At 51.9% G+C, this 15,382-nt stretch overlaps 2 protein-coding genes across 2 annotated transcripts; one reads left to right on the top strand and one right to left on the bottom strand.

Annotated features, from left to right (window-relative positions):
• Window positions 1-669: 669 nt before the first annotated feature.
• COCSUDRAFT_64098 (hypothetical protein) lies at window positions 670-4,396 on the top strand. Its single transcript, XM_005651651.1, has 9 exons — window positions 670-951; window positions 1,329-1,553; window positions 1,696-1,766; window positions 1,899-2,024; window positions 2,324-2,366; window positions 2,529-2,611; window positions 2,812-2,932; window positions 3,306-3,431; window positions 3,819-4,396. The coding sequence occupies exons 1-9, from the start codon at window positions 820-822 to the stop codon at window positions 3,990-3,992; spliced, it is 1,101 nt and encodes a 366-aa protein (XP_005651708.1). The 5' UTR covers window positions 670-819; the 3' UTR covers window positions 3,993-4,396.
• Window positions 4,397-8,561: 4,165 nt separating this feature from the next.
• On the bottom strand, window positions 8,562-14,909 carry COCSUDRAFT_55186 (hypothetical protein; the record flags this gene model as incomplete). The annotated part of the gene is made up of 15 exons (XM_005651650.1): window positions 8,562-8,768; window positions 9,058-9,174; window positions 9,467-9,568; window positions 9,972-10,169; window positions 10,571-10,729; window positions 11,071-11,185; window positions 11,413-11,496; window positions 11,800-11,894; window positions 12,231-12,448; window positions 12,815-13,049; window positions 13,449-13,610; window positions 14,004-14,108; window positions 14,213-14,277; window positions 14,517-14,694; window positions 14,823-14,909. 15 exons carry the CDS (start codon window positions 14,907-14,909, stop codon window positions 8,562-8,564), a joined length of 2,127 nt encoding a protein of 708 aa, XP_005651707.1.
• Between the last annotated feature and the right edge of the window lie 473 nt (window positions 14,910-15,382).

The following is a 15,382-nucleotide window of genomic DNA, read 5'->3' as shown; positions in this document are numbered from 1 at the left end:
CCCCCTGCATCTGTTACTACTGGGAGGTAGTACATTTCTGAAAACACTCTGCTTCATACCCAGAGCCATTGTTGATCCAGAAGCAAATTGCCTACCAGATGATGATGGAGGTTGGATCTTTGTTTTATGCGAACATATATGAACAAATTCGTACCGCTTACAAGGGATACCTTGTTTCCGGAAGTGGCTTACGTTAAGAGGCAATAAGCGAAAACCAGCTTCCGTTCCAGACGAAGCTGCTGTCCAGTCAGCTTGCACGATCCTTCCATGGCCTTCACATTGCCTCCTCAAATCTCATGCTTGGCGAGCAACATTGAGGACCTTCCAGTGAGAAGTTTGCTGCTCCAGCAGGATGCCAGCATATGTGCAGGTCACCCTAGCTAGCTACAGCGCGCTCAGCCGCAACGGGTGCAAGTGCATTAACGTGCATCTGTAGGTGGATGCATGCAATATTGCATGCATCCACCTACAGATGCTGTGGCTAGATGCACCTGACGAATACCAGATGTTTCACAAGAATTGCTGGAGGACACCTGGTAGGCGTTGACATCAGCAGGAAGCAGGGCAGCCAAGGCTTGGATATTGCCAAGATTGGCTCATGGTCACCTGCCATGCTGGAATGAATTTGAATTGCTTGTGCAGAATGGGCCGATCACATCTTGTGTCTTTGTGACAAAAACCACTGATCCCTTGAGAATATCCATACAATCAGGGCAGCGGGAAGTTACGTTGCTTGTGCGAAAGCCTGGCCTGCTCGGAACGCAACGCCGGCATCTCTGGTACCTTGAAAGTCCCTTTGGGCGTCATAGGCCGCACGATATGATCCCCATTCTGTTGATCCTTGGCGCTGGTGCCGCTTTAGAGATCAAACGCCTTGCATCGAGGTCTCATGGCGATGAGAATACCCAAGCCCTGCGAGAGAGGGAAAAGCAATTGAAAGATATTCTGCAGGCACGCACAGCGCCAAGACCTGGATAAACTGTATCATCATAAGACAAAAATGTGTATCTGGCGGCTTTCAGCATTGAAGTACTTGTCAGAGGTTGCCTAATTTCAAAAAACTGGACACTGGCATGTCCTCGCTTTCAAGCGCTGGCCCAGAATTTATTGTGTGCATGTGGACATCGGCTCTGCCTGCACGATTCTTGCTTAGCCTGCTTGTATTTTATGTCACGATGTCAGATGCCGCTGCCAGCTTTTGCACCGAACTCTTCACATCTTGAGACATACTTTCTTACTGCAAAGCTTTTGAAGCGGACATGCCTTCGACCTAGGAGCAGCGTACGGCTCAAAGCCCAGCATGAGGAGTCCTTGTGTGCCACCTACAGGCGCTCCGAAAGGAGTTAGACAAGGAGAAAGTAGAGCACGCAGCAGAAATTGTCAAGAACGAGGTCCTGCAGCAGCAGGCAGGGGAGCTTTCGGAGCAGAAGGAGGAGCTGGAGTTGCAGGGTGAGGCGCTCAGGAGGGAGAATGATGCTCTCAGAAGCAGAGCAGAGGCCTTGGCCCAAAGTGCAGAATCCCTACTGGCTGAAAAAGGAGGCATCCAGCACCAGGTATTGACTGACGCCTACTGTGGCACCTCATGCAAATTCATACGAAAAATACTATGAATCCATGCATGTCAGAAGCTCTACAGGCCTTTCTCCGCAGGCAGACTGCTGTAAGACTGTGAGTTATGGGTGTGTGTCTGCGCAGCTGGAAAACCTCAAGATTGAGAGCAAGAAGGAGGCAGAAAAGGCTGCAGAGGCAGAGGCTGAATTGCGAAGGTGATCCACTGACCATCAATCTGCACATTTAGCCTTTTCAAAATTGCAACAATGCCCTTTGCACTCTGTTCTGCAGACTGTTCTCTGCCAGGAAAAAATGCATAATATCTGATACGTGTACCAAAATTGCAGGGACATTGCCGAGACACTAGAGCGTTTCACGGCTGGCGAGATTGATGCTGATGGCTTCCTGGACGATCTGAGGGACATGGGCATAGATGTGGAGTGCACAGTTGACCAGCTGACACTCACCTCCAGGTACCTAGTCCTACCGATTCTTATGGCTGAAGTATCTCGATCTTCTCACAGATATGCTGAAAGATCCAGCAGCTTCGCACTAGGCAGTGCTGGCTTACATTTGAATGCCAGCAAAAACCAGCCAAGCAGAACAGCAGCAAACCTTTGCATGTCCCAAAAAGCCACAAAGACTTTAATGTCTCTTGCACACATGGACGACAATTATCCTGATACAGTGTCTGTCTTTAATCTGTAGCATGAGCGCTCAGCGAGCACCTTGGAAGGGTGACAGTGGCCTGAGCAGGGTGTTTGTGCTTTAGGCAAACGGAGTCTACCTCCTCCGCGCCCGGCTGGAGCGAGTCTGTAAGTGCCTCTGCCCCACCCTGCAGTGTCCTTGACATTCCAGTCACTTTTCAGCTCCTGACCAGCTTCTGGAATACACATATTCCCAAATGACTCGTTCATATCCTAGCGGGAACCAGCCAAGGAGGCATGTGATTAACAGCGGGATATGCTGCTGTGTAGATGAGGCTGGTGTGCGGCTCTTCTGAGCAGATGGCGCAGCTCATCAGCGCAGGCTCCCTGCGCAACGACGCCCACCTCGACAGGTGCCTTCAAATTTTAAACATGCAGTGTCAGTCAATGCTTCATGAGCACAGGGCATGTGTGCAGGAAGTACTGTAGCACATGGCTGGTAGCATTTTGCTTTTGGGACCCCCCATCATAGCAAGCGAAGAATTGCTTGCCAAGGGGCCATTTAAAAGTCACATATTAAAGCGCACTGATGACACCTCTGCCTCGTCTGCAGGAGCGCAAGTGTCCTGCGCAGCATCCAGAACACGCCCAGGGAGTCAACGCTGACCCCCCGCTTCTCGCTGCCTAGCAACCTTGCCACTCTCACTCCACGCCTCTTCAACAAAGACCCCTCGGTCCGTGCCCCCCTCCCCCACCCCATTGCCCTGCTTCTGTGCATTCTGGGTCCCTTCACCAACACACAAAGACCTCCTCTTTGAGGTCTATGTGAAACTGCCCCAGCCATCAAGCGTTGCAGAGTCAGGGGCTGCTGCATTTTCAAGCGCAGTATCCTCCCCGTTGGATGCAGTCCAAATTCAGATAGAATGGCCCCGTGGGTCCAAGCATGATCTCTAGCGTGGACCCGCACATCAGTACATTCCTTGCTGCCGTTCAATTCTCCACCACTTACTTTTACAGAGGGAAAGTCGATTTTTTTGGATTGGATGCGCTTGAGAGACAGATTGAAGAGAAGGGCTGATTGCAATCTGGGGTCTGGGGGGTCTGCAGGTTGCCGAGCCGGCCGCGCTGCCGCCGCTGCGGCAGCCGGAGAAGGAGCCGGAAGACAAGGCAGGAACGCCCCCGAACTCCTACACCGTGGAGGCCAACTCCCTCGTCTTCACCAAACCCGCCAAGGTGACGCCTGAACTTTTACTATTACTTTTATTTTTTCATCATCTGAAAATTTTGATCGCAGGGTGTCACTGTAAGCCAGCCTTGGGGTCACCATGAGGCGGTTGCAGAATTGAAAGAGGTCTGCATCATACAGGATCAGCACAGCTTCTCCAAATTTCAAATACAGGACCAGACACCTCGCCTCCGGGCAGGGTGCAGCATGTACTGATTGCAATGAGTAGAAGAGCATTGCTTGACATGGGCTGCATGTTTGCAGCCAAGCAGTGGTTTGTGCAGGGTGTGGAGTGAAGCCCAGCAATGCGTCAGGCAGAGTGAAATGACTGGGAAGGGTGCAGCTCTCATACAATATCTGGTGGGACGCTGAAAATTTTGCTTACATTGCTGCAGGCGCCCCCCTGCCAGAAGCCGCCGATGGTCCCCCGGCTGGGCCTGAACGTGGCTCTGGGCAGCTCTGCTCCGCCCAGCTCTGAGAAGGCCGCGCTGGCTTCCCTCGCCTTCCCTTCTGACGATGAGGCCGCCCTGGGGCGTCCCTCCCTGGACATCGTTGCAGCAGGACCCTGAGATACACCGTTGCAGGTCGCTGATGCTGAGTTGTCATTGGTCTGCACATCATTTGGCCCTCAATGAAACAGCTTTGGCCAGTCACTGCAGCAGCCTCTAAGGTCCGGGATGCCTTCATACCTGCTGCCCAATGGCCAAAATAAAAGTTCTTCAGTGCTCAGAACAATGCGGTAGATGACATGTTGATTCATGCTGTTGACAAACACTGCAAATGAGACTTCTTACAAGTACTGCTATTGCTTAAGAGGTTCATCCAATTAACTAATCTGTGGTCTCGGTGGTGGGAGGACTGCAAATGGATGCCATAATTTTGCGGCCACACACTTGTCTCCATTTGTGCGCATTGTGTTCTCGTTTGCCAGCTGTTGGAGCTCCAGAATTGATATGATTTAAACAATATTGCTTCAAAAGTATTCGCCAAATAATTCATGCGACATGGTCAGCGTAAGGCCTGCATGTCCAGGCAGAGTTATGTGGACAAGAGGTGCAGTTCCAGTGGTGCCTTGCATGCTTAGTCAGGGACTCGCGGACAGTTGATGCATGTCTGAAATTTACATCACTACACTGGATTCAAGGAGAATTCGTCAGAGCAAGTCAAGCAATAATCACAGAAGCATGCATCTGGGTGGTATCCTCCTGATGAGCCAGGATTGACAGTGTGAATATGATGCACATCTATGGAAGGATCTCTGTTAGAGGACTGCAGCCGGATCCCCTTGTCATTGAAGCGCTTGCACACCTCGATCAAGTCAATTCCCTCAATGCACTGGAACATGAGCTGCAGGGTTAGGCAAGCTTAAGCTTCGATAGAATATCACCCCGGGCCCGCCAGGATTTGAGATGGAAAGCATGCTTTCAGAGATCCAGCGCAGTGATGTGCATGTCATGCCCTCTTGCGCGACCTGAACATGCATCTCTCTGCAATCTATATTGATCACCTTGCTGTTGACAATTGTCCTTGCAAGTGCACCGGACAGACGAATTGGGTCCTTTAGAGCACCAAAGCTGCACACATCAATCAAAAGGTAGTCGAGAGCGATGGGCGCAGTGAACACGCTTGGCACTTGCTTGTTGTTATCGATTCCTTGATCATCCTGAGAGCGGGTATTGAGCACGAAAGATCGCAGCATTGCACTGTTCTGCAGCCACACAGGTGCCCTGGCCTTTGCCACTCTGCACACCCGCCCATGCAGGTCACAGCCCATTGGAAGGCACAAGCTCTCTGGGATAATATTGTCCAGATTGACAATCTTGAGGTCTTGGGCAGCTGCCAGGTTGAGCGCTGTGGAGCACGGCGCATCTGCCTGCTTCGTGTCCTTTTTCACTGTTGCCATCCTCTTCACGGCCCATGCAATGCCTGCACAATGATGCATCAGACGTTCTCGAAGTGGCACAAACAGCGATGACACTGCCCATCAGGAGTGATGAGTGAAGAACTGGTGAGTGGAAGAGCAATTTGGCGGCAATTCAATGATTAGGTATGATGAGGCCTAATTGAATTTTGACATGACAGACATGACCAAAAGATAAATCCAACAAAGATTTCCGTCGATCAACACGTCCAAGGAAGCCAATTGTGTAACATTAGCTCACCTGCCATATCTGAACTTGATGGAAACCAGCACAGATCTGTTGTGTGCAATTGCAGCTGCCACGTCATTTTACAGACCGGGCTGACTCTTGCCCACACCAGCACTGAGAAGTGACCAGCAATCATCCTCCAGACCTCTGGCGGTAGAGTCGGGCAATGCTGCTGCTGAACCTCAGATAGGTTCATCGGAACGTTTGTCACGGTCTCAATGATCATATACTGGATCAGGAAGCTTTTTTAATTGATGTGATGGAAATTTTGAAACAAATCTGGTTCCCCAAAGCGGGGGGATCGTTCGTGAGCCCCTTCCGGAACCACAATGTCGGGCGTTCCCTGTCATGCATGAACTAAGAAAGTTCAAATTCAGAGCTACTCACAGTGTGAATTTCCCTGTGGGCATTTCGTAGCTTCCTGCCGCTTCATTTGATGCTGTCCCCAATCAGCTGCCATCAGTGATGCGGCATCAGTGATGCCAACATGTTCAGTGCAGACACATTGTGCACCCGGTGGACGGCCCTGGGCCAGCTAGCTTGAAGCGCAAGTCTGAGATAACTCTATTACGTGTACGCACGTGCATGCAAGCCACATGGACGCTGATATCAATAGGGTGGTGATGAGGACCTGTGATGGCTTCGCCGCATGGCAGTCATATGATCATTTAGGTTCAAATGCAAACAATCACATGTTTACTATCACATAAACAGCATGTATTCAATTAGACATGCAATAGCTTTTCAGTATGTGACCGCCTGAAGACAAACAGGCAAGCCCATCTTCCAGTCCTGCCATTGCTCTTCAGTATTACAACGGCCTGACAGGAGACACGCAGGTCCAGCACCATCCACAAAAACAGTCATCTAGACTTAATTCGTACTTGTCACTTCTATGTTTGACCGTATGCTGATCATTGCAAGGGTGCCCGGCATCATCCTCTAAGATAATGTTCCTTTTGCGAAGCCGCTTGCACAGTTCAGCCAAGTTGACACCTTTTATTGTCTCAAACATGAGCTGGACGGATACACAAGCATCCAAAAATTTCACTCCCCTGGGAACAAAAATGGAGAGCATCTTCTCTGATCTCAGCCATACCTTTGAACATGCCATTCCCGCCTGTGGTACCTCAACATAGATACCTTCACAATCTAGGGATAATTGCTTGCTCTGCACTAGCGCACCGCATAGATGTATGGGGCTATTTGGAGTACCAAAGTGACCCACCTCAAGATGAAGGCATTCGAGAGCGCAAGGCGCAAAACATATGCTTGGGACTTCATCATTACATTTGATGTTTTCTATCCATCGAGTGATCACCACGAAAGATCGCAGATTGGCAACGTTCTGCAGCCACACAGATGTCTTGGCGTTCTTCAGGGAGCACACCCGCACATGCAGATCACAGCCCACGGGGAGAGACAGGTTCTCTGGGATAACATTGTCCAGCTTCACGGTCTTGAGATCTTTGAAAGATATCAAGTTCAGCGCAGGTGACCGATCAGGGTCGTCGTGCTTGGTATGCAGAGCCAAGGTCTTCAGGCTGCTCAACCTGTTCACGCACGCACTTAGTTTCAAGTCAGCAGCATCCATCATGAGCTGGAGATGGTTTAGATTGCCTGCCAGATGTGGCATCTGGATGAGCCCCGGTACTTTCATGCGCAGAAAGCTGAGGTACTTCTTGTTGCCCAAGACAGAGGCCACTTTTGTAATGCGGTCGACCTGCTGCTGCCCCTCTGAACTGAATTCAGACCATCCAAGGCTCAGATCCAAATGAGTCAGGCCTGCAAGTGTCTCAACTTCCAGCATGCCAGAGCAGTCCATCATGGCATCTGACAGGGGAAGCCTAATCTTTTTGGCCTTGCTCCATCGCTTCATGACCCACTCAATCCCTGCATATAAACGAGCAACGCTGCATCAGGCTTGAACAAGTGACAGCCATCGGTGTGCTGGAGGAACCTGGCAGGTTATCCTCGAGCTCTGCTGGAAGGTCGCCAAATAAACATCTTGTCGCCAAATGGAATTCGAATTGAAGGAAAAAAAATAATGTCGATCCCACAGTGCTCTTCATCTTCATACAACAGGGATCGCAGACTTTGGGACTAAGGATCCCCAATGTCACCTGCCCTGTCCATCTCGCCACCTTCCTGAAGCCACCACAGATCCACTGTCTCCAGCTGCAGATGCCATGTTGTTTTGCAGACGGCACTCACTCTAGCCCACTCATCCAAGGGAAGGTGACCAGCATTCACCCTCCAGAGATCTGGCGGCAGTGACGGGCATTTCTGAGGTTCGGGGATAGGGACGTTATCTGTTGTGGTGTCCATAAGGAAACTGAAAAGATAGTTTGTTTCACTGATAACAAAGGCGACGTTCGCAGCCTTAAATGAATCTCTTCTCCCCGGAGTCGTTCGGAAGCTTCTTCCAGGACAACGTTGAGGTGGCGTTCCCTCCTCTAGGGTGGACCAGCCCTGGGAAATACCCGTGAAGAGTACGTGACTGTACATTCAGAGATCAATATCTGGCCAGATTATTTCGCAGCAAAGGCAATTCATTCCAGAACTTTGACGTACAAAAGTACACACTTTACACAGCACCGTCACGCGAGTGCGTGACGCACTCGCGGTTTTGTTCCGAGTTTGACAGGCCTGCTTCTTGAAGGAGAGCACAGGGATGATATGTTGACATCAGCAACTACAAAAAAAATGGATGATCAACTATGCAGCAAGAGCTTTTGAATCCAGATGGCCAGATTGTGAAGCCACTGGACAGCGCATTTACTGACAAGTTTCATCGACGTCTCGCGTACAAATTTGACTAAAAAATGCAGGCTGCTATGTAGCAGCATGCATATACCGCGTAGTGAAGGTGCCGGCCTTACAGGAAGTCCTCAGGTCTGCTTGAGAATGAGTGCACTGACTGCATTTGAGACAAGATTTTGTTGTCGACTTGTAAGAATTTGACTCCGGAACTGCGCAGTCCTTGAGCTACCGCTTCCTGAAGACTCCGGCCTCGCAGGACAGCTTCTCGTCAGCTACCAGCTGCCCCAGGAAGGTTGCCAGCTGCTCGGCGGATTTGTCATAGGGCGGGTCCACCACAAACATCTTGAGCATGTTGTGGATGCGGTCCAGCGCCAGGCCCCCGTCAAAGTTGGTCAGCATGCCCATCACAAACTGCTCATAGACCGCCATCTCCTACAATCAGTGCAGATACCTCAGCACCACGCTTGCTTTGAAGCTCTGCAGCTGAGCACACAAGAGGATTCGCAGATTCCACCTGGCCATTGCCCAGGTACAAGACAGCATGTGCATGCTCTGAATCCAAGATCACTCGTCACACTCCTGCGGTGTGCTCAGTGAGCCATCGCTTCTTATGCGAGCAACGGCCGCATTGCGTGCCCAGGAAGCACTGCCAGCATTGGATTGCACAGGACTTGCAACCTATAAGTGTCTTCTTGGGACAGTCTCTGATACAAAGTCCCACCTGGAGGGCATGACCCTGTGCCCTGGAGATGGTGGGCGCTGCATCGTCCTCTTCCATTGCCACAGCCCCCGACCCGCGGCCGCCGCCGGCCGCCAGGGACTCACACCGCGTGTACAGCTGCACACATCACAAATATACGGTCTCGAAAGGGGCGCAGACAGATATTGTCCTTGACCAGTAGAACAGAACTCTGTGTACAAAAGTGTACGTCGAGTTGCATCGCGAAGCATAGAGAAGGTGCCGGCAACGGGCACTGCCATTGCCCAAGAAGTCTGTGAGATCAGCATACTTCCAGCATTCTGTCTAGTCCATGTTCCAAGCATCCAGACCATGAGGACTCCTCTTCTTTAAGGAAAGGGCAGCGAGTGCAGATAGAAGTGCTGGGGATGATGACTGATGGATGACTCACCAGGCCGGCGGCAGTGCGCGCCTCGGCGATGACGCCCTGGTTGATCCAGAACATAATCCGTGCGCGCAACGCCTCCGCAGACAGGCCCAGCGCATGCGCCAGCTGTGCAGCCGGCCAATCCCACCGCGCCTGACTTGGAGCAATCTTCTTGGAGAGACTCAAACAAAGGGCAATTCTGCAGGTCACTTCTCGATCATCGCATGGCTCAGGATGGGCAGGCAACGTTCGCCTCCTTATGCACCCGCAAACAAGAGTTTCTGCCCTTTCAATTTGGTATCAGCAGTGCTATCGTCTTTTACTAATACCCATAGCGCTGCTGGTGCCAGATGTATGTGCCAGAACCCATCATTTGTGGATGCCTCAGGACGCAGAGCTTTGTGATAAGGAGACTTGTGCGCCTAGCGTTCAATGTTCGCGACTTGGAAATGGCAGCAGACTTTCCCAGGCCACACCAAAGCTGTCCCCTGCGAGAGAAACAGCAAGTAGCAAGAGAAAAAGGGCGCACCCTGAACTGCATGAGGATGGCTGCCTGCAGGGGAGTGACAGTGAGGTCCAGTGTGTCGTCGCCGACGGTCAGTGTCAAACTCACGGCGCCGAGGTCCGGGCGCCAGAGCAGCTTGCGCGGAGTCTTGAGCACAAAGAAGCGCCCAGCGTACGCGTCCAGCTGCTCCTGGACCTCGGGCGGCACCGCAAATTTCTCCTCCTGTGTACAAACAAGAGCGGAAACCCCATGACATTCCTGAGGAACGCCCACCAGGCCTTTTGTGTCCAGTGCTCAAAGGGCAGAGTAGGGCAGAAATACACAGTCAAGGGTTGATTTGAAATTCATAGTACCCTTTATTGCTGACCTCTGCACCTCTCTCAATTTTTCTGGGTGAGTGAAATTGAGCTTTGAAGAGTGTTTTAGCTGAAGCTCTATTGGAGGGAGCATACATTGCACCTTTCGCATGGTTTTAATCCATTGAAAAGGCACCCTTTGGCCTGGGTGGAAATAGCTCTGCCGAAAGAGATCCTGCAGCCCCATAAGTGTGGACAGAGGAGGGACATTGCCAGCAATGAATGCCAGGTATACACACTAGAGATTCTAGGGGAGTTCTGGCGCACCGGGACGGTGGGCCAGAAGAGGGCTGAGATGATGGTGGCGCTGGTGTGGGCCACGGGCGCCTCGCGGCGTGCCCTCCGCAGCGGTGACATGGCGGCCGCCGGCATGTCCTTGATGTTGCCATTCACGCGCTTGCTGTCCGCCACATCCTTCAGCATCACCTGCGCCCAGCCACGCAGCAGCCCTCAGTCATTTCCAAATTTCAAATTTGGAACCTGGCCCTCAGGACAGATGAGCCACCCCAATGCAAAAGAGATGTACGTTGGGCATAAGCAGTAGAATCTGCAGGTGTGCCCGAGGAGTCAGGAAACCTCTCACACAACGTCGCCATTCTTTACAAACAAGTACACATGCCGTGTATTTTCACACAACGGACCAGGAGCGCCCTTGGCACAGAAAGGTCGGCAAGGCTCGGTGTTTGAGTTCTAAGCTGGGTTATGCCAGAGCCTGTCTCTGCAGTGCATGATGGGCATGCAGAGCTGGGTGAAAGCTCTCTCCCCACCTCGCAGTTGTGCAGGTTGGCCTCGCCGAAGCGCAGCTTGAGCAGTTCGAGGGTGCGGATCTCGCGGTCGCACTCGTAATCCGTCTTGCCCAGCAGCTTCTCCGCCAGCAGGCTCCTGTTGCGCACGCAGCAAACACCCTTTATCACCCTGGAATCCTGTCTGTGCTGCCCCCATGCAAAAAGACTATGAATATTGAGAAAATGGAGTTCATCGTGCAAGGTCCCAAGCAGAAGCACTATGCCGTGCCCTTCCTCCATGTCCAGGAACGTTAATGCTTGCTTGTAAGATGACACCCTTCTTGTGAATTGGGAGTCATATATGGTATAGCTGTATTTGCACACCTGTACTCATTGATGAAGAGCTCCTTGGAGCCATAGATGCCCACCAGCATTGAGATTATGTCCAGGCTGCGCTCCCTCCCTTGGCTGCAGATGTGCCACCCACACCAAAACATCAACCTTTGCATATGGACGCCATAGGTAAACTCCAACATTTTGCATGGAAGGATACAAGAGCAATCATCCCGATTTGATCCTATGAGTCATGCGTGGCCACAGAATCTTTGCAAGTTCGACTAGGCAATCTTGGCCTCTTTCATTCAATTTCAACATCAACACATATTTACATTGGCCTACAATCAATGTATGCACAGGCCAGAAGCACCCACCATGTAACACAATTGTTGAGAAGGTGAACAAATATGCATGCCATTTGTGGCAAAATTCTACCTGTCAATCATGCCGACCTCCACAGGGTCTGGCTTCCACTCCAGAGCCGCCTGCAGCCCATCCCAGTCCTCCACGTCATCATCACTCCCCTCCCCCTGCATCCACCCACCCCGCTCGATTCTACGTCTCAGGCATGCTTAATAGTGCAAGTAGGGAGTCGTTGCTGTAGCCTGCACTCAGTCACCCCGTGCAGATAGAGCTCTCAGGCACGCTATGGACTGCATGTGATCAGTCATCCTTGAGGCCTGCTCTGCATGCTTCAACCTTTTGAAAATACATGTACCCAGATGTTCAAATGTATGTGAGAAGACACAAGCATCTAAGTGTCTGCTTATTGCAGCCAGCAACGAGAGCAATCGACCAGGGGTTAATTACGTTTCAAATTTCTCAGAATTTCAGTTCAGAGTGGGGGGAAAACCCCAAAGCCCCACCTCTTCGTCGGCGGGCTGTGTGAGCTCGCCGAAGAGCGAGTCGTCGGCGTTGTCGTCGGTGAGCGAGTGCACGATGCAGCGGATGGTGTCGGGCCTGCCGCGCAGGTACGCCTTGATGGGCTCCCCCACCGCCGTCAGCAGTATGCCCCGCGGATCCACCTCCTTCAGCGCCTTTATCGTGTTGACGTACTGCGTCAGAATGTCCAGCGTGGCCGCGCCTACACAAAGATACACTCGCCTTGTCTACTGGCAGTTTCTCCCTTCTCACACCAAAATATGTGAGGCAATAAGAAACATGATATGCATCTTGGCAGGGTGCAAATCACAAAATGGTGATCGGTGAGGTGTGGCCTCTGCTTGGGGATGCATGCTGAATTTTGATGCGCACACAAGGCTGCATATATGACCAGCAATTGCTCCGGACACACAACCTTTGTGTCCGCGGAAAGGGTCAACATGCATCCCCATTTCTGCAACACTAGGGGACGCAGCCCGCCAAGGAAATCAAGCCTTGCACGGCAGGGCGTCTTCACGCATCAATGTCACGGTCTGAAGGCAGGCAAGAAGAAATAGAAACGAAGGACAAGCCATGCCTGCGTGCAGGAGGCGCTGCTGGGTGGCGGTGCGGAAGCTGGAGATGAAGTGGGGCTGCAGATTGGTGTGCGCCAGGCACTCCTTGACATCGCGCAGGGCCGGCAGCGAGTCTGGCCAGTCCACGACCATGTCGAAGAACTGCGCAATGCGCATGGCGCCGACTGTGTCGTACACAAAGTAGCCCAGCATCGCCGCCCACAGCTCCGCCTGCCTCTTCGCGGCCGCCTGCACCATAAAGATGACTCATCAGCACGCATCAGCGGGATGACTCATCAGCACGCATTGGCGGGATGACTCATCAGCATGCATCGGCAGAATGACTCATCAGCCCGCATCGGCAGAAGACAGGCTGACGAGTGCAACACACATTTCAGATGTGCCTACACGGACAGTCTCTCTTCGAGTAGGCCGCCTTCCTCAAAACCTCCTAGCAGCCAAATCTCTCAGGAGCCTTCTGTTCATTCAAGGGAGTCTGCCCATCACAAACATGCAGGATATAGGGCAGAAATGGCTAAATAATAAGCATGAAGTGCTGAAGCAGTCATTGGAAGTGACGACCATCCTGCCAAATGGCCTCAACTTGTTGATGGCACTTGTTGATGGTTTGTGCTGCACGGCACGCACCCCAGTGAGCTGAGTCATCTGCAGGAAGGGCAGGGGCACAGCGTCGACATAGGCGAGTGCAGGGTCCAGGATGCTGCACGAGAAGGTTGCCTGCATCGTGCTCTTCAGGTGCTGCCGCACATGACGCCCCACCGCCGTCATGCAAGCCGCTGCCGCCTCCTCCTGCGCAGGAAATTTGCAGAAGGCATGAGCTGTATATCACCGAAATGTTCCCATATTATTGCCTTCACAGAATGTTCAGCCAAATGACCTGTAATTTTCCTGAAATAAATCTGCTTGCTTTTGTGCTGTTATTTTGTTGGGCTCACACTGGTCATGAGAAAGGAGAACCTCATATCCTTGTATCCCCATCACAGTCCGTCAGAGCCAACAACAAGAAGCACAAAAATAAGCACTCGGTCTCAGGCTGAGACTCTCAGCAAGTATGTCCCAAACGACAACAAGATAAGGTGGTATCCCAGCCGCGGGTTGAGAAGGGTGCAACAAGAAACTCCACCCCTTCGGCACCTGAAGTCCAGCACAAGGACGGAAAACCAAGTCAGAAAGGCACCCCACCTCCAAGCCCAGCAATTCCAATGCTTCAGTGACACTCTGCAAGCGCTCCACGTATTCTGCGCCCATCAGCTCCTCTGCACTGTCAAGCAGCTCCCCTTCACCCTCCTACAGCCGCACAACCCCCTTGATTGCATTTTGCCTTGTGATAAATCAACATGACCACACAAAGTTGCTGCGATTGTTCTGGCTTTATGTCGGGGAATTCCCACCTCATGACTTCTGTGAGCAGTGCTGAACTCCTCCAAGCTGTGAGTGTAGTGCTGCTCCAGGACACCTGGAATACACAGCAGATCTCTCATGCGCCATAATATCTTTCATGCCTGCATTACCCTCGTTTGAGTTTAGCTCAGCCCTTAACCCAGCAAGGGCGTATTTTTTAATAATTGTGCACATTCGCTCTTGCAGCGCGTCTGTGTGAGCCGACAGCAAACTTGCCGATCAATGAATTGCTTCTGCTGAAATGTCTGCAAAACGCAGTATCATGCACTCGAGCACGAGGCAAGCATGCAGCACCTGCCAGGCTGACAGGTGCACTGCTGGCGAACGCCGCGCCCACCGCGCGCCGATAGTTTGCGGCCAGCCCAATGAGCGATGCCGGGGGCGTCTCTGCGGCAGCTGCCCTGTTGGCCAGCAGCTGGTTTGATAGCAGCTCTACCAGCTGGCAGTGCCTCTTCAGGACCCCTGTCAACTCCTGTACACCCAACGACACCCCCTGAGTGCCCTAGCACTGATTCATGTGCTGGGGAAGCCACTCTTGCCCAGAAACACAAAAGATAACTGGAGTGAAAGACATGCCAGATGAGGACTGTGGGGACTCACCCGCAATCCACTGGTGAAGGTGTCGGACCAGTCATCATTCTCAGCAATGGAGGTTCTGTGGGGACTTAGCCTCTCCCAGAATTGCATGAGGTGCGTTTCCTGGACTGTGTCCTGCAGCATGCAGGATCCCATTGTCTTCTAGATGGCAACTATAATATTGAGCCCTTTACCGGTTGCCAGGAGAGAGCGGTGCTTGGAAGAGATCTGCTGACCTGAGCTCTCTGAAGGAAGTGTAGCCCTGCCAATTCGGCAAGCCCAGCAGCACAGAGCTTCTGGATGGCAAGCACATAGTCCGCGGTCGCTTGATGTTCTACTGCCTGTCCTCCCAACTGCAATATTAACCGTTATCCGATTGTTCAATATTCTTCTTCTTTCCTTTGGATCAACACAGAGGCGAAGTGACAAAGCCACTGTCCCGGACATTACGGCAATCTATTGTGCCGTCGATCTATTGTAAATTTTTTTTTCAGTTTACCTCTTTATCCGCTGATTGCACGAATGATTCCCAAGCCTTCAGAGTCCCAGCTTCCACTGTAACCATGCCAGGTGTGGGCCAATGC

The sequence above is a fragment of the Coccomyxa subellipsoidea genome (genome assembly GCF_000258705.1).
Source record: "Coccomyxa subellipsoidea C-169, whole genome shotgun sequence".
Taxonomy (NCBI): domain Eukaryota; kingdom Viridiplantae; phylum Chlorophyta; class Trebouxiophyceae; family Coccomyxaceae; genus Coccomyxa; species Coccomyxa subellipsoidea.
The sequence above is the reverse complement of the archived record's forward strand: the minus strand, read 5'-3'. Positions and strand labels throughout refer to the sequence as shown.

Excerpts from the sequence above, each read along its gene's own strand:
- COCSUDRAFT_64098 (XM_005651651.1), top strand. The coding sequence starts at position 820 with ATGATCCCCATTCTGTTGATCCTTGGCGCTGGTGCCGCTTTAGAGATC. Across the intron at positions 952-1,328 it reads AATTGAAAGATATTCTGCAG|GCGCTCCGAAAGGAGTTAGA; the intron begins GCACGCACAGCG and ends TGCCACCTACAG. Across the intron at positions 3,432-3,818 it reads TCTTCACCAAACCCGCCAAG|GCGCCCCCCTGCCAGAAGCC; the intron begins GTGACGCCTGAA and ends ACATTGCTGCAG.